Source organism: Pseudorasbora parva, chromosome 10 (assembly GCF_024679245.1).
Source record: "Pseudorasbora parva isolate DD20220531a chromosome 10, ASM2467924v1, whole genome shotgun sequence".
Classification (NCBI taxonomy): domain Eukaryota; kingdom Metazoa; phylum Chordata; class Actinopteri; order Cypriniformes; family Gobionidae; genus Pseudorasbora; species Pseudorasbora parva.
Genome location: NC_090181.1, coordinates 41899873 through 41926792, shown reverse-complemented (window position 1 = coordinate 41926792; position 26920 = coordinate 41899873). Strand labels below are relative to the sequence as shown.

At 39.0% G+C, this 26920-nt stretch overlaps 1 protein-coding gene across 6 annotated transcripts in view; it reads right to left on the bottom strand.

Annotated features, from left to right (window-relative positions):
- Positions 1-3008: 3008 nt before the first annotated feature.
- ralgapa2 (Ral GTPase activating protein catalytic subunit alpha 2) overlaps positions 3009-26920 on the bottom strand; it is a 253571-nt gene continuing 229659 nt past the window's right edge. For 3 of the 6 annotated variants that reach the window (XM_067456163.1, XM_067456165.1, XM_067456166.1), the window contains 2 exons: positions 16032-16156; positions 3009-3277 (listed from right to left, as the gene is read on the bottom strand). In XM_067456163.1, coding sequence (XP_067312264.1) covers positions 3120-3277; positions 16032-16156 — 283 coding nt within the window. In that variant the 3' untranslated portion in view covers positions 3009-3119. Of the gene's footprint in view, positions 3278-5770; positions 5807-12353; positions 12414-16031; positions 16157-26920 lie in introns of all 6 variants that reach the window. The other 3 variants (XM_067456164.1, XM_067456168.1, XM_067456167.1) reach the window with 3 other exon arrangements.

Here is a 26920-nt window from a genome sequence, read left to right as displayed (position 1 = left end):
ATTGTGAAACATTACACACCTTTCTATCAGTTATCTGACATTATCAAGATGAATTTGCTGACAGTTTAACTCTATAAAGTCGCACAGGTTTGGAACAACTTGAGGGTGAGTAAATGAAGACAGAATTTCAATTTTGGGTGAAGTATCCCTTTAAATACACTGTAAAGCTGTAATTAAAACAGATAGGATTATCCTGTATAAAACACTCCAATGTTGAAAGTCCTGTAAATGTTTATCCAGTGTACATTATTTTTTTGGTTCAAATGTTCCAGCAGGATTCTCTGTCAATGTTTACCCATAATTGTAAAATAACTCGAATTTTTAAAAATAAAACATAAAATTGTATCGCCATGGCATGAAACAATGAATAAAACAGCGAACAAATGCATCTAAACATGAACTTCAAATCGATTTAATGAAATGTTTCGACTTCTTCACATTTCTAGTAAAGATAAAGTGATTACTTTTCCTATTAAAAACAGTCTGATATGTTAACAAGTCATGATGAAATCTTCAAGCTTCCTTACCCTCAATGTCTTTTACAAAGATTATATTACAGGCATTATTATATTTATATCCTTCAGAATTTAGAACATTCAAAAAAAAAAAAAGAGACACAATATACAAGGCTAACAACAAAGTCTACAACGAACATGTCGTCCTCAAACAGAAGTTAGGCTAGATGCAGTATTTTCCACCCGAAGACAAACAGCCCATCATCAGAAAGGGATTTGGGCTGTCGGTTTGCATACATTCGTCAGCTTTTTCACTCAGTGCAGACTCACAGAGAATGCCTCCTATGTTACTTAGCGTTTGGAAGAGAGAGAAAAAAGTAGCAGGCGAAGCAAGACAACAAAGAAGAGTGTACAGGTAAGGCAAAGTAGTGCAACATGTGTCCTGTTGCAGCATGGGCGGAGCTTGTGTAACACCTGGCCTCCATGGCAACCAGGCCGGGTCGCTATGGGGACAGAGAGGGGCGGCAGGGCGTTGGCAAGAGGGGGGTGGGTGTTGGGGGGAGAGAGAGAGAGAGAGAGAGAGAGAGAGAGAGAGAGAGAGAGAGAGAGAGGCGCTGGCATGCTGCTGGTTTGGTAAAGGGCACTCGGAGAGGCACGCGGGAATCGGGGAAGCAGGTGGAAAAGATCCCCCATCCAGCATCTAATCAGACAGAAGCAGCTCTCACAAAACGCAGACAATCTCATTCAATTTACTCCAGTGAAACGTAAGACTCGCACGGCTCTTTCTCTCGTCGGGGAAACATGCTGCTCTCCATCTAGAAAGTGTGGGATCAATTAAACTTGCACAAAGAAAAACACCACAGCCTCGTTCCAGTTGGCCAAAGAGAAAACTCGGACAGGCACTGTGAGGAGCTCCCTTCATTCACACCCAATGCGTGGCGTTCGGGTCGACCTTCCTCCGTCTCCTCTGCTACACGACGCATATATTATTCCATATATATACAACATGAGACGCATATATTCTCGAATCAAAATGAAAGCAATGTACAGTACATTCAAACACAGAGGGAAGAAAAGAAAAAGCGTCGATCTACGTCATCTTCGGCAGTGACCGAGTGCAAAAAACATTGGAATGTTAGAGTAGATGCACATGAGAGGAACGGGACGCGTTTAGGAAACACACGTTCATGCAACACCTCAACCGAATTACAGACAGGAGCCTTTTCCATTCAGCACGTCGCATAAATCAATTCATAAAACAATCAAACGAGTTGCTTAAAAGTAATCATAATGACAAAAGAAAACATTGCAGTCTTGAAAGACGTCACTGATTACAGGTTATTAAGGTAGTAAAAGCTGACTCTCTCTTTTTTTTGATGATTCAAGAGGGTCAGTGTTCTCTCAGCCTGGCCGAAAGCGTCTCAGTGCAGGGACGACGTGACAGGACGTCTCTCCCACATACATCAGTGGTTGGGTTTTCAGTGTTTGACATGAAGAAAAGCTCAAAGAATTGGTCAATGTGAGTGTTCAAAACTAGCTAAAGCCTCTGGGTTTTAAAATGTTTTTTTTGCTACTTGAATGGGAAAATCACAGTTCTGAATGCTAAATCCAGCAATACTACACTCTAAAAATGCTGGGATGTTTTAACCTAAATTTGGCAGCCATTTTTTAAAAATTAAAAATATAACTCAACAGTTGGGTTTGTTCATATTTTACCCCAATTTAGGTTAAAAGAGCCCGGCATTTTGTAGAGTGTCTGAAAGTCCCAATTTGCTTCTTGGTCGAGATTCAGATTTACTTTCTGCACGACAGGTACTTAAAGGGTTAGTTCCCATTAATTCCTCACCCTAATGTTGTTCGACACCCGTAAGATCTTCAGAACACAAATGAAGATATTTTTGTTGAAATCCGATGGCTCAGAAAGGCCTTCATTGACACCAATGTCATTTCCTCTCTCAAGACCCATAAAGGCACTAAAGACGTCGTTACAAAGCCCATCTCACTACAGCGGATCTACATTTTATGAAGCGATGATGAAAAGCGACTTATATAGTGATGGGCCGATTTCAAAATAAAGATTTGAACAATTGATTCATGATTTGGATCGCGTGTCAAACTCCTGAAATCATGTGACATTGGCGAATCATGAATCGATACGCTGATTCATAACGGTTCGATTCTTTGTTTTGAAATCGGCCCATCACTATACAAGTCGTTATTTAGTTTTTTTTGCACACAGAAACTATTCTCGTGGCTTCATAAATGATAGTAGAGCCGCTGTAGTGAGATGGGCTTTGTAACGACGTCTTTAGTGCCTTTATGGGTCTTGAGAGAGGAAATGACATTGGTGTCAATGAAGGCCTTTCTGAGCCATCGGATTTCAACAAAAATATCTTCATTTGTGTTCTGAAGATCTTACGGGTGTCGAACGACATTAGGGTGAGGAATTATTGACAGAATTTTCATTTTTTGGTTAACTAACCCTTTAATATCGTGACAGCAGTCGCATCTTTCAATGCTACGAGGCTTTGGAACACACACACACACACACACACACACACACACACACAAATACAAAAGTTACAGTTGAAAGACATTCCAGTCAAATAATACATTCAACCACACAGTTTAAAAACAATGCAGTCTGACGGCCGGAGGAAGTGTTCAGTTCGAGGATTTGCTGATGGCGCTGGCGGAGCGGCGGAGCTTTCCGGAAACCCGGTTCTTAGAGGCGCGCGGTATTGTGGGCGAAACCTGGTCGCCAGAGTCAGTGGTCGTCACAGTAACGCTGAGGTCAGCGCTCGTGCTGCAGCTGAGGGAACCTGGGAAAATTAAGAGATATTACACAGAGTCAAGCATAAGCAAAGATAACATTAATAAGCTTGCTTTAAAACTGATAGCATGCCATTACTGAAGCAGAAAACCCCTCTAATGGAGACGGATGTGAATGTGATTAAGTAAATTAACCATTTTACTGTTAACAGCAATTACTGTTGTTCTACAAACACAGGCGTTTTGATGTGAAAAGAGCTCTTCTCTACTTAAGGAAGGAAACATCCATGGGAGGAGAGAAAAAAGAAAGGCAAAATATGGATTCTGCTGGAGATCTGAGACACTGGTACTCAAGAAAGCATCTAAATTAAACAAGCTTCCTGCTTTGTCAAGATGGCATCTGCTTGGCTATTTTCTTTCTTTTCGACCGTTTTCCTTTTTTTTTTTACGAGGATCTCAAGTTTCTGAGAGCAGATGGTGTGGGGAACATGCGCTCATTGGAGAGGACCTCCACTCCAGGGCTTCTTTGAAAGAGGGGGAGGAGAGCGGAGAACAACAGCCTCAGCATGTGAAAGGAGTCGGGGAGGAGTGACTGAGCGTGAGCGGGGTGGTGTCCGTTCCACACGTCCACAGAGACCATCTCAGGACGGCTTGGGATGCCAGCAGAGAGGACACACACTCACCCGCAGGTCCCTCCTCTCTAATGCTGGCAGAACTGTGTATCGTGCGAGGGACTTCATCATGTATTGATCCAGGAGATGACCGGCCATCTTACGTTTCCACACTGGAGCGGAGAGCGTAAAGATCCAGAAGTGCTCGTCATCACAGTGATCGACTGACCGTTTGATCATCAGATTTAACTCGCTTGAGCATGGTGAGGTGTGTGAATCGGTCAGTCATGCAAACCCTGAGAATCGCTTTCTTTATCAGTACCTCTCATGTGTGTGTGTGTGTGTGTGTGTGTGTGTGTGTGTTCATGAAGTGCCCTCATAATGAAAAATAAGAGTGCACTGTGTCGCTTGTGTTCGAAAAGCGTGAGTGAGAACAGAAGCATATAAATATTACATGGGACCAAACACAAAATAACTATATATACATGTAGATTTAAGTTGCCTTACAAACCTAACCCTTTTTTTTGTTTATTTTAATTTTACATTTAATATATTTTAATTAATTATGTTAATTATTACCCCAAAAAACACAAAGTTGGAAATACCAAAATGTAATTTCATTCAACAGTTTAGACACATTATACAAATAATTAATGGAGGACAGAATGAATTAAAGAAATACAGCAAAAAAGTAAGAAAGAAGATAGATAGAATGGAAGAAAGGAAGGAAGAAAGAAAGGAAGAGGGGAAGAAAAAAAGGAAAGAAGGAAGAAAGGAGGGAGGGAGGGAGGGAGGGAGGGAAAAAGAAAGGAATAAAGAAATGAAGGAAGAATGTAAAGAGGGAAGACAGAAAGAAAGAATGTAAGAAAGGAAGAATGAAAGAAAAAAAAGGAAGATAGAAAGGTAGAAAGGAAGAAAAGAAGGAAGAAAACAAGAAAGAAAGAAGGGAGGAAAAAAGGAAGGTAGAAAGTAAAGAGGGAAGAAAGAAATAATGTAAGAAAGGAAGAAAGAATGGAAGAAAGAAAGAAAGAAAGAAAGAAAGAAAGAAAGAAAGAAAGAAAGAAAGAAAGAAAGAAAGAAAGAAAGAAAGAAAGAAAGAAAAAATGAAGAACAGAAGAAAGAAAGAAAGAAAGAAAGAAAGAAAGAAAAAAGAAAGAAAGAAAAAAATGAAGAACGGAAGAAAGAAAGAAAGAAAGAAAGAAAGAAAGAAAGAAAGAAAGAAAAGAAGAACGGAAGAAAAGAAGGAAGGAAGAAAGAAAGTACGGAGGGGAGATAGAAAAAGAAAGAAAGACTATATTTGTGGGATAGTGTGAAGTGATGTGCACAAGTGTTGAACTGAGACTGTAGAACTTTACTGAGACATTTAGTGCTGCATATTCACGTTTATACTTATTTATTATGAAACACATGGTTATGATTCCTTACAATATAACCAGATTACAACATTTCATAACCAACTACATATTCAATCCAAATATACAATTATTTCCTGTTTGGCCTGTCTCTATATATTTAAAGTAAGTGGCTCTCATTCCCATTTGCTCCCATAGCAATCCAAACAAAAGCGTAAGTGACAAAGACATTTTCCAGTAGGGCAGGTGTTAGTGTCAGATGTGGCCTCAGGCAAACAGACACACGCCAAAGGACAAAGCAACAGGAGAAAAGAGGGGAAAAGAGAGAATAAAGCTGAGACATGCAGGAGAGGAGGATGGAGACCCATTCATGCTGCTACTGTGTTACGATTACTGCGGCGGCGGTCCATAATCAGAACAGCCAGCCCAATGCAGCTCTGCCTCGCTGCTCCTTTAAAAGCTCCGAGCAGACGCAGCTCATTAGTGGAAATAAAGAGGGGAAAGATGAGTAGACGAGCCGGGGAAAAGGGAGGGGTCTCTGTGACAGAACGCAAGCTTCCGCTCAGACCGAGACTCTTACCTTCATTACTGTACTGACACCTGTAACACACTTAATCTATAGGGGAGAGAAGACAATAGAGCAACACGTAAGCTGTGCACCGTCACAGGGATGTCAAAGTGTGTGTGTGTGTGTGTGAGACAGAGAGAGAGAGAGAGAACGCTGGTGAACAAGTGTTACTCCTGAGGGGTGAACAAAGGACAACACAAAATGTTAATATACACATAACAGTGATGCACAGAAATGAATGCTTCGAAACCAAAACACGTTTATTTAATAATCGGTTAATTAATCATATTTATCAGTGGCATATAGACATGTGCAATTCTCAGATGAACCTCTTAATGATATTGTTTCTACTCCAATTTGTTGTTGAAATACACAAATATTTTAATTAAAAAACAAATTCAAGAAATATTTATTTAAACATTAATTAAATAATGAAGTTAAAGCTAAATGAAAAAGTGTCTTAACACTAAGTATGGAAGAAAGAAAGGATGGATGGATGGATGGAAGGAATAAGAAAGAATGGAAGGAGGGAAGAAAAAAGGAATGGAAAAAGATAGTAAGTAAGGAGGGAAGAAAGAATGTAAGAAAAGAAAGAAATAAAGAAACAATGAATGAATGAAAGAAATAAATGAGGGAAGAAAGAAAGAAGGAAGAAAGGGAGGATGGAAAAATAAACAAAAGAAAGAAAGAAATAAAGAAATCATATGTAAATATATGTGTGGCTAAATGAAAAAGTAAGTGATTGTGCTAACACTAAGTAAGGAGGGAAGAATAAAAGGAATGAGGAAAGAAAGAGAAAAGGAAGAAAGAGAAAGCAAGGAGGGAGGAAAGAAAAAAAAAGGAAAGAAGGAAGGAATAAAGTATGTAAGCTGGGAAGAAAAAAGAAAAGAAAGAAAGAAAGAAGGAATAAAGTATGTAAGCTGGAAAGAAAGAAAGAAAGAAAGAAAGAAAGAAAGAAAGAAAGAAAGAAAGAAAGAAAGAAAGAAAGAAAGAAAGAAAGAAAATATGTGAATATATTTGTGGCTAAATGAAAAGTGTTTTTGCTAACACTAAATAAGGAGGGAAGAAAGAAAGGAATGGGGAAGAAAAAGGAAGGAAGAAAGGAAAAAAGAAGTAAGCTGGGAAGAAAGGAAGAAAATAAAGGAAGGAAGAAAAAAAGAAGGAATAAAGGAATGAAGAAAGAAATAAAGAAATATTGGTGCTGCCTTCTAACGGCAGGTTTATTCAGCTTGTTAAGTACAGCTGTATAACGGGAATATTTGAGTCGACTGAACTCAGCAGCAGGACTTGCTTTCTAGACGTGTGTGTGTGTGTGTGTGTGTGTGTGTTTAGCGCTCTAACAGGTTTATCAGTCACCACTGTGTTTTCTAGTGTAAGTGTATCATTACGTGACACTGATTAAAGCTGATTTATCGACGTGTTTCCGCGGCCGCTGTTGCAGTCGGTGACCTCCGAACTCGTTCATTTTAGACCCTATATTTGCGGTTTCTGAGATTTCCCTGCATCACTGACACGTTACATACACAGTGCTCATGACAGACTGAGGCAGGTGACACACAGACACACTTCACTTCTTCGCCTTTTCTGAAAATGAAAGAATGTTTAAGATGGGGAAGAGAACAGAGAAGCTGGTTTGTGCAAGCAGAGGATGGTGCTGATATAATGACCTTGAGTTTGTCTATCAGAGAGAGTGCACAGATCTTATATTTCACAGAAGCTCTTGTCCAGCATGATATTAAACAATTCAACTCAGAACTCGATTCTTGACAGAGCTCGACTCAATCAGATAACGGCCCCAAACCTTGCATGGATACAGCCAGAGATCTCTATGCTCTTAGATTTAGTTGACCCCGTCCCAAAAGCATCACACACACACACACACTCTCGACATGAAGGCTTTGGTAAGATTTTGTATGTTTTTGAAAAAAGTCTCTTACACTTAAGGCTGCATTTATTTGCTCAAAAACACAGTAAAAAAAGTAACATTGTGAAATATTACTACACTTTGAAATAGCTGTTTTCAGTTGTAATATATGTAGGGGTTCAAGCTCGTACTTCAGAAACTCTATTGTAATTGTCCAGTTTTCCAAAGTTTAGCATTCTCCCATAAAACTGATCGTAGGTTCAAGTGTCTTATATCGTTAGAATATCATCCAGTAAAATGTTCAGGTATTTCGGATTTGTTTTTAAATCTAGTTTTGCAAACTAGTCCTAGGTTTTTGGCCCGGTTGGATCCCAATCAGTGCAGCAGGATTCTCTGGAGTCTGATTGTCAATAGATATAAAAAAAATCTAAATTTCATTTCATGAAAAATGAAACGCTTTCCAAAAGCGTTTTTTCAAGCTGCTGGCTGGCGTTTTCAATTGTTTTCAATGAGAGTGCCGCGGTTATAGAACGCCTGGAGCGGAACGAGGCGCTGAGCGAGTATTTCAGGCTCACGCGCTGATCGCTCAGCGTTTTTTACTGGTCGCCGAGAGTTGAAGAATGTTCAACTTTGAGTAAAACGCAGCGCTCATCACTGTCAGTCTTCACTCAGCCGTCCAATCACTGTGGAGGAGGGGCGGGACAAACACAACACAGACCAACCGCCATATTCTACGTGTCGTCATCAGATGATAACAAGCAATAATAACAGAGCAAAATGATTTAAAACAAGAGCCAGAGCAAATATTTTACATTGTATCTGCAATTTTATATATAATTAATACAGGAACAAACTACCTGTGAAATTAGTAACACTCTTGCGGATTTTCCGTATCATAAGCAGCAAAGAGTCTCAACTGAGGAAAAAAGTGCTGCGTGCCAAAAACGCTCTCAAGCGCTCACAGCGAGGCCTTTTCAGCTGAGCGCCTAGCATTTTCTGCCGGCTAAAAACGCTTTGGTGGACACACGGCCTAAGTGCTGCCAAAATATTCGAAATGGGAGGAGCCACTTTTACTAAAATGGCTATAACTGGTGAACAGCATGAGATATTTTCACCAAACTCAGCACACCTAAGTTTGCGCTCGTTCTGTGGTTATGAAAAAGGACGCTGGCCACTTGGTGGCGCTATAACACAAACGTGAAAATGGCTATAACTATGATGGTCCGATTGACTTGAAAATCAGCATGCAGAGTCTTTGTCCGTGGTTCCATGATTGTCTATGCGGACATTGACACATCGGAAAAAACATGTCCACCATTGGCCAATGAAATTTGATGAAGGCTATCAGACAAGGTTATCGGAGGCCGGTCGGAACAAAACTCGCTGGGCCTGTTTGAGAAATGCGAAAGAAATTGGCCACCGGGGGGCACCCAGAACTCCTCATTCTGAGCAACTTTACCTCTAGGACCGCCGGTGTCCGTCGAATCGTTCGTTAAATATTGGAGAATATTTAAAAAAACAACTTTGGCTAACTAGACCTATAGGTATTTGGCTCATCCTCGATAAAACCGCTGCTGCATAATGCAGGGTCATTTAAAAAAACAGGCATGGCCAAGTCTACCCAACATTCCTATGGTTCCTAAACAAAAACTCAGAACTTCGCTTCATTACGTGAGCAAATGCGACATGACTATAAAGAAGCATGAACACTTTTATGGAGATCGGGGCCTATAACTTTAAAAAAATCTTACTGACTCAAAATCTTAGACTGGTAGTTTCATTATATATAACCTCTTCTCGTTGAGAGGTCTGAAATTGTCATTGTAGGTGCACGTCCACTGTGAGAGACATAATCAAAAAAACAAAAACAAAAAAAATTCTTCCAGAAACAGTTCCACAATATATATTCTTTTAACTATTTATTTGTATGATACAGCTGCAAATAAGTATTTGAACACCTGTCTATCAGCTAGAAGTCTGCCTTTAAAATGTCCACCTCCACTCCATTTATTATCCTAAATTAGACGCACCTGTTTGAGGTAGCTGCTAGCTGCATAAAGACACCTGTCCACCCCATACAATCAGTAAGACTCCAACTACTAACATGGCCAAGACCACAGAGCTGTCCAAAGACACTGGCTACGGGGAAATTGCCAAGCAGCTTGGTAAAAAAAGGTCCACTGTTGGAGCAATCATTAGAAAATGGAAGAAGCTAAACATGACTGTCAATCTCCCTCGGACTGGGGCTTAATGCAAGATCTCACCTCATGGGGTCTCGATGATCCTAAGAAAGGTGAGAAATCAGCCCAGAACTACACGGGAGGAGCTGGCCAATGACCTGAAAAGAGCTGGGACCACCGTTTCTAAGGTTACTGTTGGTAATGCAATAAGACGTCATGGTTTGAAATCATGCTTGGCACGGAAGGTTCCCCTGCTTAAACCAGCACATGTCCAGGCCCGTTTTAAGTTTGCCAATGACCATTTGGATGATCCAGAGGAGTCATAGGAGAAAGTCATGATCAAAAATAGAACTTTTTGGTCATAATTCCACTAAACGTGTCTGGTGGAAGAAGAATGATGAGTACCATCCCAAGAACACTATCCCTACTGTAAAGCATGGGGGTGGTAGCATCATGCTTTGGGGGTGTTTTTCTGCACATGGGACAGGGTGACTGCACTGTATTAAGGAGAGGATGACAGGGGTGGGCCATGTATTGAGAGATTTTGGGGGACAACCTCCTTCCCTCAGTTAGAGCATTGAAGATGGGTCAAGGCTGGGTCTTCCAACATGAGTAACTGATCAGAAACCTGACTGATCTAGAGAAGATCTGTGTGGAGGAGTGGGCCAAAATCCCTCCAGCAGTGTGTGCAAACCAGGTGAAAAACTTAAGGAAACGTTTGACCTCTGTAATTGCAAACAAAGGCTACTGTACCAGAAGTTCAAATACTTATTTGCAGCTGTATCATACAAAAAAATAGTTTTAAAAAATCATACATTGTGAATTTTTTTTTTTTGGATTATGTCTCTCACAGTGGACATGCACCTACGATGACAATTTTAGACTCCTCCATGATTTCTAAGTGGGAGAACTTGCAAAATAGCAGGGTGATCACATACTTATTTTCCTCACTGTATATATATATACACGCACGCACACACACACACAGTATATGCACAATTATTAGGCACACTGATTTTCTGGCCATATTTATCCCCCGGCACATTTTACCAATTCCAAACCACATTAAATCTTGATAACTAATATTAATGTTGTATTTAATAATTTAAAAGCAATACGCAATTGTCCATGAAGGCTGAAAATGAAAAATGACTTCAGGTGTGCAGAATTATTCTTTTCTTCACCACCTGTTTTTATCTGACCCTGCTGACCCAATAAACATTTCACTGTCCAGTGGGCTTCCTTAACTGCAATATTTAGTATTGGATTAGTATTGTATCCTTCTCATGAGCAGCTCAATCTCATGTTTGGCTCATTTTATCTGCAAAAGAAAACATGCCTAATAATTTTGCACACCTGAGTATAATGTGTTTTTATTTCCAGCCATGAAGAATTTCATGAACAATTATAAATCACTTATAAAAAATGATTAAATACAAAATGAATAGTAGTTAACATTAATGTGGTTTAGAATTGGTAAAATGTGCCTGGAAAAAAAATATGATCAGAAAATCACCATTCTTAATTCTGCACTATATATAGTAAGATTTCATTCAACTAGAATGATGCCTTGAAAGACGCTAGGTTATGGAACAGGGGTTAGGTTTTTTTAAATTTATTTTTTATTTTTAAATAAATTCTGTGCCAATCCATGAACTCATCTGATCTATTGCACTTCCCATAAGTACAATTTACCTTTTTGTTTTTTAAAGTTCCCCTATTGTGTTATGAAATGTTCCTAATGTTTTTTTGGAGGTCTCTGACAATAGTTGTCCTTGAACATGCATTCAAGGACAAAATACACCTAAATTTTCTCATAATATCGATTGCAGCATCAAGTCATATTTCAGTGTCTGAAATTATTTGATCGAGGATTCGGTCTCTCTTCGGTTTCCGAGAGCCTGCTCTCCTCTGATTGGTCGAACGCTTCGTGTGACACTGAGCATGACGGAAACTAAATGTTCATTAGCATATCTGAATTTCAGCTCTCCCTCAGGACTTGATGCACAGTGATACGAACAGTGACGATAGCGTCGGATTTACCGTATCAGATTGAGCTAGAGTCCTCGTCCTTTGGAAGTGCATGCAAAGTGGATTTGCCGACAACACGAATAAAACTCTTCACTTTGTTCTCAGGCAGCCAATGATAACCATTATCCGACTGTGTTACAAACCTACAAAAGTTTGTAACAGACAAGTGAGACTGGAATTGCTGAGTTGTTTTTCAGCAGTTCAGAATCCATTCTTTCTTTTAGGAGACAATAACTTTATTCGACATGCACTTTGATCTTTGAAACCTTACAAACAGCTATATTACACACTGCACGAAAGGGAATATTCGTAAATGCATAATAGGGGCACTTTAAAAGAAACCATTCCGGAAAAACAAGGAGGAAATTCTATGTGCTCAACTGACTGTCATAAAAAGGGGACATGCAAGACATATTGAGAATGGAGAGAAAAAGAGTGAAAAAGAAAGCGAGAGACAGGTTTGTGTAACAGACGAGTGGGGCCACATGCCTAATGGAAGAAGCAGGCAGAAAAGTCTTACAGTCCAGCTTGGCCCAGAGGTAATCCACGTCCCAAACCATCCCTGGCCAACGCCTGCCTGCTGTTATGGGTGAGATGGTGGTGAAACATGGAGCAGCGTCATGAGACCATAACCCACACAACAGCTAAAGTCTTACTGGATGAGGAGGCGTTTGAAATGGCACAGGGTCTAACAGGAGTAAAGCCCTAATTTAAGGATCTACGAGTGCGGGCCGTGTAGTTGTGAGTGAGTCTGTGGCTATGTTCCAAAATCCAGTGAGCTGTCTAACTGTACCTGTCTACATAGACAGTTCTCTCCTAAAAGCGCTTTGCACTGGACATGTCAATCTGCAATGGCTTAAAGTAGATGTCAGAATATAAAACAAAGGAAACGGGTAAATTACTACGGTACACTGCCGTTAAGAAGTTTGTGGCCGGTAAGGTTTTTTATTGTTGAAATAAGAAGTCGGCTCAAAAAGGTTGCATTAATTGGATTAAAAAATGCAGTGAAAACAGCAAAATTGTGAAATATTATTACATTTGGAAATAACTGTTTTCTATGTGAATATATTGTAAAATGTTACAATATTGTACAATATTTGTCTTTAGTGTCACATGATCCTTCAGAAAAACATTTACTATTATTAATGTTAAAAACAGCTGTGGTGCTTCATATTTTTGAGGAAACAGTGTAAAACTTTCTTTTTCAGGAAATTTGGGATATTTATATTCAGCAATGATGCAAGATGCATAAGTTTAAAGTTTAAAAAAAATGGTTTTAAATAAATGCATTTTTTTAAATTCAACAAATAATAAAATAAAAAAAATCATCACAAAAATATCAACTGTTTTTAACATTGATAATAATCAGAAATGTTTCTTGAGTTTCTCGAGTATATCAGAATGATTATGTGACACTGAAGACGGGAGTAATGATGATAAATTCAGCTTTAACCACATTTTATTACCACATATTACACTTTATATTTACACAGAAAACAGCAATTTTAAACTGTAATCATTTTTCACAATATTAATGTTTTGTACTGTATTTTTTTAATCAAATTTATGCCGACTTGAAGAGACTTTAAAACTAAACATTTTAAAATAATTCTTAAAATAATGCTATTTTCAAAGGAAATGAATAAGTATAAAAAACTGTGTATAGAATATGAAATACATAAAATTAGCATGTGCATTTTAAAATAAATAAAAAACATTTTCAGATGGATGAGGAGAGACACTATAACTACAGGAAACGCACAACACGTGCATCACATGAACTCTTTTAGTGCAGAACTCATCACTATATTCATCTGAAGGCACAATGTGTTATGGATTGATTATTAAATTATATATTTATTATACACATTGCCATTTTGGATTATTTTTCTGTCTACTAAGCTTATCTATGGAAAGCATAAAAACACACGCTGAAAAGAAGATATCTTAGAATGAAGCATAATTATAAATAAGTGAGATAAGTGAATGGTTCAACAACAGTGCATTTGCTGAAAAATAAGTGCACATCTTTATAATGCCTGTCAACCAATCAGAATGAAGAATTCAACAGCCACATGGTACAATCATACTGATTCGGTACCAGCCTTTGCTATGAGACTTGACCCTTTGATGTCTCTCAAATGCTATAACTAGACGGATCTCTAGGCTTTGGAACAGAGCTTGCATTTCTTCTACGTATACACAGAATGACTGCTTTCCAGTGTAAGGCTACATAAGGGTATATTATTATTGAAATTGTTAACTAGTCAATAAATATTGAATTTGTAATTTGGTTTTGGACACAAACAGAAGAAACATGAAAAGAAAAGAACATGAGAAAGTAATTAGAACAAAAGGGAAACGCGAAAGAAGAAAAAAGAGAGAACAACAATCTGGGAAAGCAGTTTTTGATGTGTTTGATGGTCCAACATGAAATCCTGAGATGCGAAAAAGAGAAACTCAGAGAAATGGAGTTTGAAGTGTCTAATGGGGTCGGTCCTCTCTCTCTCTCTCTCTCTCTCTCTCTCTCTCTCTCTCTCTCTCTCTCTCTCTCTCTCTCTCTGTTCAAGTGGGTGTGTCTGTGAGCTGCTCTGTATGCAGCTTTGTCACGAGTCAATAGAGGTCACCATAGCAATTTTCAACGCCTTTCTAGGAAATAATGGGAGTCGCTATAGAAAGCAAAACTTTCAGAGCATTATTCTGCAAAATGATCCCACAGACTGTGTCCTGTACAGTGCACTCCACACCAGCACTGCTGCATTCAGCGACATGAAGAACAGAGAGCACGTATTAAACAGGACGATTTAAGTAAATGTAAAACTCTACCAAATGCACTACATGTCAAGACAAACAAATAGAACAGCTTTTTGGCATTCTGGAAATGAAGAAAAAAGAAAAAGAAAAAAAAGAAAGAAATAAAATAAAATAAAATAGGACTAAAGTTTCAACAATTCGAAATCTTAAAAATTAAGATACTTTTTTTTAAAGAAGAAAACAGGCAGAGTCATGACTGTAGTATATGAGACAGGATTATCATGAACTAAAACCATAAAAAAAATATATTTTATTACTAAAATTTATATGAAATAAAACGTGTTTTATTAACTTTTTTATTTCAGCTATTTTCCAAGGTAACATCTAATTTTCATTAGTTTAAATTGAAGTACTAAAAAAAAGCTAAAATTAAATAAATTAAACCATAAAAAAATGAAATGGACAGATTGACGACAGATAAAGACTTTTTAAGATTTGATTCATTTCCATGATATCCTGGTTATTTAAATATAATTATGCCCACATCAATTATTGCTTTCACAGTTGTAGGCTGTTTTTGATTTGTTTTTCGCTGTCATAACACGTCGAGCCTGGACAGTCAGCCCTCATGGTTTAATCTCGACCTGTGCATTGCCCACATCCACAGTCTTAAAATGAAAATGAAAACAAGTAACTGTCCCAGACAATCTGCCCATTTTCTGAGCACATATCAGGATTTATAAAAAAAGAAATGAGTTGTAAATATGTGCGGACCGTATGGACTTAGAGTTAAGCTATGCAATTTAAGCGTATGGAGTTAAGCTATGAAATTTCATGAAATCATTATCTAGGAGTTACAATATTTTATATGAATTTCTATCCACCTTATTCCTGACGAGCCTACTGCGTTTGAACTATGGGTGGCACTTGAGCTTCCAATCAAAAAGACCAAATCAAATCCTAAGTTTGCCCTACAAATAAAGCTTATCCGTCAGTTTGACTGAATGAGCTGTCGATTTTCCTTCATGTTTTCATGTACAATGTAATGTAGTCCGTATCTCATATTTTCCTAATGTCTTGTACTGTTAAACATGGTATCACGTGGATGAATATGCAGGGAAATGATTTGCAGATGGTGTTATGCATAGAAAAACTAGGCATTGTAAGCTCCATATATGTTGATTTCAGGAAGATGGGGTGGAGATGCATGTACGCACATTCTTCCACTGACTGGGTATTAAAATGGGTATTTTACGCAGGTTCTGGTGTACGCATGGTTTTATAATCTGAAAACTTTTGTGCGTACCCAAAATCTAGTTTTTGTGCACATGCACACTTTCAGGATGAAATCTATGGGAAGTTTTATACATGAGGTCCCTGGACTTTGAAATGAATGGCTACATGCAACATAAAGGAAAATAAAAGGATAGAGACGGTGTCTCACCTGCACCTCCCGTTGGCCAGTAGCTGGGGGAAGGCGAGAAGACCTGCGCAGCAAAGTCCTCGAAGGTCATGTTCTCTTTGTGGTTCTGAATGATGGCCTCCAGGTAGAGAGCCCTCTCCTCATAACTGACGGCCCATCAAGGAAAATGACATTCACATGACAGCAAATCATCACAGGGTTCAAAAATACCCAAGAACAAAGACTGGACAATGAAAAATGGAATAGTAAGCAAGAATATCAGAACAACCGCACAAATAGAGAAATCAGTAAAAATACTGTCAGCTTCAAAAAAGTGATTTGTGAAGAACACACTCAAATTTATGCATGCATATTCAAAAATGTTCAAATCCTGTTACCAACCAACAAGGAAGCTTTTTAAGATCTAACAGTAGATATTACACATATATGGTTCTTGTGGTCTCCAAATCTGCTCACCAATATATATAATAGGAAGTTCAAAAGAACAGCAATTATGGGACCATTGTTGTTGAGTATTTATATCAATGATCTACCAGCTGTGTGCAAGGGTGTAGAGATCATCATGTACGCAGATGATGCCATCATCTATGTACATGAGCGGGATATGGAGCAAGTGGCAACTAAATTGTCCTCAGCCATGGATGAAAAAAGTAATTGGCTGAAATCTTCTTCCTTAACACTCTAAGTTTAAAAAAAACATAATAAACGAATGTGCAATTCTATTAAATATAATATCTCTATTTATAGACATATTAGGATCACCTACTGTTTGTCCTGTTGGTCTCAAGCCGACGAGACTACACTTAAACCGCTTAGATCGGTCTATAATTAGGCGTTAAAGGTACTTGACAGAAAAGCTCCTCGCTATCATTATTGTAATATTGTTAGTAAATACAAAATATTACGTTTTGACTCCCTAATTCGATATACAAATTTAAGAACCGTTTTCAAAATTGTTAATAATATTGCGCCACCTTCAATGAATTTTTTTTTTTTATAAAGCTTTATTCTGAACTAACGCACTCCACTGCTCACAGAAATTGTGCTATCCGGAAAAGATCCTCTGCCTTTGCACAGACAGCTTTTTCATTTAAAACCATTAAACAATGGCATCAACTCCCAAACAGTCTAAAGTTGTCTGTAGATCAGAATAATTTATCTCGAAACTTAAAGAAGCACATACTTGATAACCAGTTGTGTCAGCATCAGCACATTTAAATTGTGTAAAATGTTTTTGACTATGTAGTATATTTTAGGTTGTGATGTTTTTTGATTAGTGTTTTTCTAATATTGTATGCATTTGTTAGTGCTACTGAGAGTCACTGTAATGTAATGTTTTAATATTGTGTGCACCTGCCCGGGAACTGCAGATGGAAACTAGCATTAGCTAATTCTAGTACAAAACATATTTTTGTAAGATTAATGTATTTTGTACATTGTCCCTGATAAATAAAACTAATTAAATAAATAAAAAATATTTGAAATTGATTGTTTTTGTAACAGTATCAAATTCTTTACTGTGACTAAATTAAAGTGACTAAAAAAGATTTTGATTGGTTCATATAGTGTATTATAATGTACATGTCTTGATGACGGTGCATTGTTTAATTGTATCAGTGTGAACATACTTCTAAACATCTCCTTTTGTGCTCCACAGAAGAAAGAAAATCCCACAGGCACCGAGTAAACGAGTTTTTAATCTTTTCCCCTTGTACAGGCAGCTCAAATTATCATGATGTAAATTAAAAAGAAGATGTATCAGACAACTTTTAAAGAAAGGACAAAAAAAGAAAAAATAATTATTAGTCCGGTTTAATTAAATTTTTGCTTCAGGAGCCCGCACATTCCACTTGGCATTTCAGAGCAAATGGAAACTTCATGTAATAGGATGGGCACTGGCACTACGGCAGATGAAACAAATCAAATCTTCCTGACGCCATTTGCACTGCAGTCATTACACACATGGTGAGCGTGGCCTGTTCAGTTACAGCTCCAGTCCGTTAACCGTCCAAACAAACGCAAGAGCAGGTGTTTCTGCCTTGACGTCCACATACACACCAACGCAAGCATGGCAATCACTCAAGAACTAATGCACGTATACAATCTGTGTGCACTGCTGTATTTATATGTATACAACACATGTGTGTGTGTGTGCTCTAATGTCTAATGAATAGGTTGTGGAGTGGAGGCAGGGGCGTTCCAGGGCCACATGCCTGCCTGCTGAAATTCTGGAGGGCCCCACTGATGCCATTCCCATCTCATTAGGGAGGCTGCTTATTCCGCCAGGCGCTAGGCTGTTGCCAAGGCCTTTGCACTCCATCATGACCACGCTGGCTGCTCCACACCGCTCTGTGTTCGAGCGAGCCAGCGTGTGTGTGTGTGCGCGCCACGTGCCGGCGCAGCAGGAGCTGAGGCAACCGTGACAAATTGTTGAAAAGGTCCGTCTGAACCCAACGCTGACAAGCACCTGAGCCTGAGGGCTGCACAGAAGGAGGGAGTGATCTGCTTCACTTCTGCATGCTTTTCTGCTAAAAACACTGGGCAGAAAGGGGGGGGGGACGCACAAATCTGGATGAAAAAGTTACAGCTTGGCCTCAAAATAAAACCGACCATCTCTGGAATCGAAATGATCAGCAACAGACGGTACGCGGCTTCTCAATATGTACATACAAATCTAAATGTGCATTTGCGTGTTACTGGAGTATTATCTGAAAATTGAGGGTTTTGCTACTATGGAAACATTGGCAACATCACGGAAATGAGCCTTTGAATCTGAAATTATGGCATGCATACATCAGGAATGAAAACTAAAGATGCAAGTGTTAGAGGAATAACAGTGAGCACTGAAAACACAAATTGCCAACAGAGATGTGAAGCAAATTAAGTAATGGGTGCAAAAGAAAAGTGCATGTGCGTGAAATAGAGGCCAGAGGGAGGGAGGGAAAGAGAGGAATGAGAATAAGGGATAATAAGCCTGATCCCACTAGGTCAACAGAGCCATATGGCGCTCCATTATCAGAGATGCAGATGACTTAAGCGTGGCTCAGCTATTGAGATTCCTAAAACAAATATTGACCTCAGCCAGAGTCACCGCTGCCATCGGCCAACCTGCACTCCCACTTCCTGAGGATGAAAAAAAAATCCTAACCTCCCCTCTATTGAACAAATTTATGCAGCAGTCACAGCACATTACATATCATACATTCATCTGCGCCTAAGCGATGTCAGTTCTGGCACACCTCTGATTCTGCGCCGGCAGCTGTTTACATAAATGTATGCTGGTCTTTAGATATGGGATTTGCACTTGATTGTTCCCTTGTATACTTTATATTATGGTATAAAAAAGGAGTAGACAACTAACTACAAAAAAAGTCATTGCAATGGAAAAAATAACTGCTGGATAACTCAGAAACTGCTAGTAAATTTCACAAATAATTAGAAAGGAACGACGAGTAACACATTGAATTAAACCTGACATTTTGAACATACTCCAATAATCTTTTTTACAGTGTAGGACTCAAAACCATCAGGCAGCTTTTACTGGCATTTCTGATTGGTCTGCCATCACTGCCCAACAGCTCATCTCTGTCTCGGGTTTCTCTAATTGTTGTGGCACAGGTTGTTCCTTTGAATGCATGAGGTGGGTTCCTGAGGGCTGGATGACGGTGGCCTGGACTAATTCAATAAAGCAGAGAACCGTGACGCAGGCTTCGCACGGCGCTCAAGCGATTGTCTCTGTCGGAAGCGGGGAGATCTGAACATACAGGAAATACGCTGAATGTTTGCACAGACAGAGGTCTCTTAGATGACACTGTTCCAGAATGCTAATGTTGAGAGAAAAACAAACACCGGACCATTCTGTATTTCCCTCCAGGCAAGCCATACGTTGTCGATGAGAAAAAGTTATCTGAAGTTTAGGTATTTCCCAACGTGATTGTAATTTAAGTCACCATTTCAGCACCTGTGATGGAAAACTCTCCAGTCTGATGGAAATGAAATGTAGTGGGAATTTCCAAATGCATCAATCATAAAAACACGACTCCCGAAGGTTCGCGCACCCAGAATGTTCTAGAAAGGGCTGAAGAGAGGGATGTGGTGTCAAAAGGGCAAATTTAACATCCCCCGCCATGTAAAATAATGTGACGACCTCATTCAAGCACAGGTCAGATTGTGTGTAGTTAGGAGAAAGGGATAAAGGGGTAAAAAGTGTGTAAACAAACAGTACAATAGCGCTGTTACAACAGAGGGAAAAACAGATGAAGCAAATCCACTTTGAAGGAAAAAATGTCCTCTAAGCATACTGCAGAGGGGCTTTAACAGATAATGCTCTTTTTCCACTCTTTTGGAGGCCACTTTGCCACCCCACGGTGCACCAGGTGACAAAGGCAAGGCATTAAAGGCTGTCGAGAGCAGAAGCCCAGGGGACCGCACAGACTCATTGAGTATTCAGGAACAGTCCAAAACAATCTATTCAACTGGGTCTTCAACCAGAACACTCTGAAGCAGAATACGGTCGCAGAAGCTTCAACAGTTCTGCATGTTACTACAATGAAATCAACAAAGAATTATTTAAAATCGCAGGAAAACATTTGGATTTTGATTCAAGTATAAATCATCACTTGTATGGGGTGTGCGATAGGATTTGTCTATTATAATATCATAATTGTTGTTTTAACGGTGCACAAGCTGACATTAACGAGTATGTCGCTCACTTTGCAAAAAACAAACGATAAGATGCCTTGAGATTGCACACTTTTACAGTGTGATGTAATCTAGTTACAATTACACCATTCGGCATTGGGGCGGCAGTGGCTCAGTGGTTTATGTAGGTTGTCTACAAACCAGAAGGTTGGTGGTTCAAAGTGTCGAAGTGTCCATGAGCAAGACACCTAACCCCAGCTGCTCCCGACGAGCTGGATGGCGCCTTACATGGCTGATATCGCCGTCGGTGTATGAATGGGTGAATGTGAGGCAAAATATAAAGCGCTTTGGATAAAAGTGCTTTATAAATGCAGTCCATTTACCAGTTCATTTACACCAATTTTCTATGGTTATTTTTCCCCAGAATAACAGCACAATTATAAACGTAACTGATTATATACAACAGTTCAATAGACAAGAGTTATATTTTACAATATTCTGTTTTTGTGCCAACAAAAATATGTGGAAATGCGGTGTTTCGTTAAAGAATAAATGCACGTTTTTTTTAACAAATCGGTCGAGTCAATGATTCAATGACCCATTTAAAAAGACAAACACTCTCTTCATTCCTGAATGAACCAGGCATTTAAATGAATCATTTGAACAAATTACTTAATGACTCACTAAACAAAGATATTGGCATTTTTAGGGCCCTACTTTAACGATCTAAGCCCAGATGCACTTAGGGCATATCCGAATCCACTTTTGCTAGTTTAACGATGAAAAAAATGGTCGGCGCACCAGGCGCATGGTCCAAAAGGGTTGTCTCTAGTCTCTTAATGAGTCATGCGTGTGTTTTGCCCGTAATGTGCAATAAACCAGTCTCATCTCCCATTCCCTTTAAAAGCCAGTGTGTAACAAGCAGAGTGAACAAGCATTGTGCACCCGCCTATAGGCACATATTACTAACATACCCTTTAAATAACACAACAAATACAGTTTTTTCAGTTCCTCAAAACAGCAACGTGCCAACAATGTGTCTGAAGTGAAAATGATAACTGCGTCAAGCTGAAACTAGCAAAAAACACTTGTACCCTTATAGTCTCATCTTTAAGTATTATCTAATTATGTTTTATTTTATTCATTTTCAAAAAACAATACTTTGATAAAATAAAGAATCTGACATAAAAGATGCATACACCTAATTGGGTCCCCTTACAAAAAATAAAATGGGCATGGAAATAAATCCAAAAAAAAAAAAAAAACTTCTGTCACTGCTGTGAATTGCATAGAGTTTGAATAAAATTAAAATCTTTGGGAGTCAGCTGTCCACAATAGGTATACAACCAGACAAGGTACTTAGCACAAAAACACACTCAAAATATAATGTAATTACCGGCATCAACAAAATTCCAGTAACCATTTTTGACAATATTGCACACCCATATTTAATTATTTTACGTGTGCTAAAACAGATGTTTTACTGTACAAGTAAGTCCCTTTTTTTATCACCCTACCCTACTAAATTAGCCATTGTGAAATGATAATTTTTTCTGACGTGTGTGAGAGGGTGATAGAGCGAGATGAAGAGTATGTGTGCTGTTGTCCAGATGGTAAGGGGTGGCCAGTGGGGAATTAAGAGGTCAAGCACTTTGGCAGATCAAAGCCAAGGTCAGGTGGCAGTAGTGGCCATGTTCAAGGTGCATAGGGACTCACAGGGCCTCAGATGGCTTCTCATTAGCAGTCAGCTCAGGGCGCAGACCCCAGGGACCGCCTTCTGAACCCATCCCATCCTGAACCCGCTCCCCTCTGTCCACGCACACAACAAAAGATCTCACCCCGCAGGACACCTCAGCCTGGATACAACACTGCTGACTCAGGGTCACAAAGCCAGTTTGGCAATGCGCATATATCCATCATTAACATGTTCGTGGAGATAAGGAAGTAGCAAATGACACAGGGAACAGGAAAGGACAGCCGTGGTTAAGATTACCTCATGAAATTTCAGAAAAGGGTCCTTTTAATGGGCCCTAGTCAATCAAAACAAGACTGTGAGGGATGCGGATATCAGGGGCCGGATTCACGAAAATATTCTTAAGAAAGATGTTAGGCAAATGCTTCTAAGAAATGTGTAAGAATTTTCCTAAGTGCAATTCTTGAATAAATCTTAAGTTGTCAAATATTTTCTTAAGATCTTTTTTTTCTTTTTCTTGTAAGAAGAAAATGCCAGGCTTTGGTATTATCCTATTGTATGATGGTTAATAATCATAACTAGCTGTCACGTTATTGCCGTTGCGATGACTGGATTCAGTCACATTTTTTAATGCATTATTTTAATGCAATTGTTGTTGTTTTTTACTTTAAATACCTATTTTCAAAAAGCCTGTCTCAATATGGTGAGATGGGTTGCATTAATACCTTGAATTAATTACACATCATACCTTTGGGGATTTAAGACTTAAGTTGGAGATAATCCATTATTATCCATCATTAAAAGTGTTAGTTCAGCCAGAAATTAAAACTGTCATTCATTACTCACCCTTCGTCTTCTAAACACAAATGAAGATATTTTTGAAGAAATCTGAGAGCTTTCTGTCCCTCCATTGACAGCTACACAACAACCACCTTAACACTTCAAGAAATTCATAAAATGATAGTAAAACGAATCCATATAATTTAAGCAGTTTAGTCAAAATTTTCTGAAGAGACACACTTTATGTAATGCACAGACTGAATTTAGTCTTTCATTCACATATTAACATCAGCAAACATACAAAGCAAACAGAAGCTCAAACACACCAGCTGTTTGACATGCGAGAATGAACCTCATTGGTTCTTGCTGAAGCTCAAACATGCGGCGTAACATGAGAATGAACCTCATTGGTTCTTGCTGAAGCTCAAACATGCCGCGTAACATGAGAATGAACCTCATTGGTTCTCACATGTCAAGCAACATCCTTGAGCTTCCGTTTACCACAACTGATGTGTGAGTTGATGAATGTTTATAAATGAATAAACGCCTAAATTAAATCTCTTTGAATCTCTTGAGTCTCTTCAGAAAATTTGGTCTAAATTGCTCAATTCAAATGCGTCAGTTTTACAATCTCTTTATAACATTTTTAAAGCCTCAAAGTGGTAGCTGTGACTTTGATTTCATCCAAAAGATCTTCATTTGTGTTCTGAAGATGAACAAAAGTCTTACAGGTTTGGAATGACAAGAGGGCGAGGAATTTTAATTTTTGGGTGAACTAACTAATTTTGTGGTGTGAAATATTGTTTTGATGGCAAGACCAAGGTCTGTAAGCATTTATTCCCTAAGTGTAAAAATTACTGTATTTGACCCATAAATATAACTTTGATAAATGTAAAAGGTTTGTGACAAAGAGCAAAGAGCACAGATGGACAGAGTATTCCAGAGATGCCTGAGGAAAAGAAAGGTGTAATGCTATAGCTGTTGCAGTTGGGTTTAGGGCTTTATTAGCATCGTAGGGGTCAATTAGCAAACAGAGGCTTGAGGCCTTGCACTGCTGTGTCTGGTTAAGCTGAAGAAAGGCGAGGTCTGATCAGAGATGGAGGCTGTAATTGAAACATAAGGAGCCTCTGAAGTTCTAGCCTGAGGACAAACTGAGGAGTCTGTGACAGTGATGCCTGAAGCAGCTGCAACAGTCACAATCAGAGGAGGAAAGTAACATATTACATTACTGTAATAAACAGTTTTTCTGTGTACTTCTACTTTTTTAAGTAGTTTTAAAATTCTGTAATTTTACTTTTACTTAAGTATAATTGTTTGAAGTATTGCACTTCGCTACATTTTAAACCACATCCGTTACTGAGTAAAAATAAATAAATTATACAACATGGGGAAAATCGTGATCCGAAAACGACTGCATTAAATTGAAGGGCAGAAGAGAACAAACCCACAAAAATCACAAAAAGATGGAGATGGACGAGACGGATGTCAGTGATGCAGACCAAGCCAAAAGCGAAACGCTGTCGTAAACCCCTGGCTAGTAGGGGTGTCCCCGACTAAGGATTTACACATTCGAATCAGAATTTTCGAATCTCTCTATGGTCGACCAATAGTCGAATCATCTATGTGTGTGTAAACCATAGACTGGAAAAAAACAAAAAAAACCCGGCATAAACGGGTTGGGAAGGACAGGACACTAGTCAGCAGGAGGCTAAGACTATCTCTCTACGTTCTCTCATAACATTTAAAGGCCGCCATCGAAGCACAGAACATCACACAAATATATAAAAGAACATTTTGATAAATAAACCTAAAGAAATACCTGCCTAGAGAGGAAAAGAACACTTTGAGTGCGTTTATATGCACGTTCTTAAGCCAATTGTGCCTAAAGGGGGTCGCACACCGGACTGAAGCTCAGCGCCGTGTCTCAGGATCTCACACCAGGCAGACGTGAACATTACGCGCCGCGCGCGAGCTCAATTTTGAATCAACTTCTGACAGAAGAGCTGCACGATGAGTGTATCTTGTAGCACAGGGTGAAATCAGTATGTACATTCACGATTTGAGGGAAATATACATTTAATCGCCGCGGACAGGCGTCGGTGTATATGTGTTCGACATTTAAAGGTGCGACACGTCTTTATAACACTAATATTGAGCACACCCATATTGCCAAAATGGTATAATCCTCGTTTCATAACACCCGCGAAGATTCGACCATGAGATCAGTGGTCGAATCCGGTCCTGCATATCGATGCATCGAATCTTCGACTATTAGGGGTCACCCCTACTGGCTAGTATGGAAATACTTTGTATTTTGAAAAAAAAGTCAAACGGTGTTGTCCTGGAGGATATCCAATTGGCAAACAATGTGGATGCAAATGAGAAAACGCATAGAACATGTTCGGGAACACATCCCTCTGTGTAGATAAAGGTATGTTTACAACTTAAAGGGGTCATATAATGCCAATTTGTACAAGTTAATATGACTCTTTAGTGTCTAAATGGAAACTTTGTAATATACTTTAATTCAAAATTCTCATTAGTATTGTAAAAAAACACTAATTTTACCTGGTCAAAAACAGCTCTGTTTTCAGCAAGCCATTTCAGTGTATGTGATTTTAAATGATAATGAGCTTTGCTCACCCCGCCCCCTGTTCTGTGGGGTGCTTTCACACAACACACGTTGCCTTGACAACAGTTGAGGGTATATTTTGGAGAAAGAATGGCAACGGGAGTCTCTGAGAACACATCTGAGCAAATGTACCAATTTGACCCAAAGTTGGACCCGGAACAAGATGACAGCCTCAACAAAATTCGACAATTAAGGCTCGAACAGGACGTTTCTAATTGGTTGGTTAACGTGAAGTCATTTTGATATCTCTTTGCACTGGCAGTGTAACATTAGCGTAGTGAAATACGAATGCTATGTGTTTACTGATGTATATGTTAGTTCATTGACAGATTGACGTTACAGCTAATGGTCATGAAAAACTTTTTATCTGTAAATGTGGGCTTGTCAGAGATGCGTAACGTTATCTATGTACTGTAATAACTGTTACAACACGAACACGATTTAAATATTATTTTTTTTGACAGTAACAGACACCATTATAAACCATCTACAAAAGTAAGCTTAGTGTAGTGTTACCTTGTTAACTTTATCACCAGCGTACACAGTTTGTTGCAAGCTTTTCAAACTACACTCCTTCTTCTGGAGGGGCAGCAGGAACACGGATAGTTGGTACCGATCCTTTATTCAGGAGCAGCTTCTTAGCAAAACCTGCTTTATACTGACCCTCGTTTATAAAGCAGTCTGGTGAGAATTGATTTGCACAAACATGAAAGCAGCATTGACGTTGATCGGGGGAATATTCCCTTCGAAAAACAAAACTCAGCCACAGCGTCTTCAGCGATTCAGATTTAGGAACATCAAATGACTGCTGTGTTCGTTATTACACCTAAGAACAGAACACCACAACTGCTTAAATGCCATTCTGCTCCAGCGTATCAACAATGGCGGACTATGATGACAGCTTGCTCAGGGCGGGTCTGTGTTGAAACGCTGCCGTCAGTTAACAATCGTGGTCACACGTCACACGGACGGACAGCTCAATTTGAGACGGGAAAAAAATATAAGGAGATGGATGGAAAACACTGGATGGATTTTTATCATTATAGGATGGTTGTGTGCAGGCACTGCCAACACACATTTCCGTACAATCAAAAAGTGCATGTACCATTATATGACCCCATGCAGAATGATTTCTGTGATGCAAAGGGAATCCCGGAATCCAGT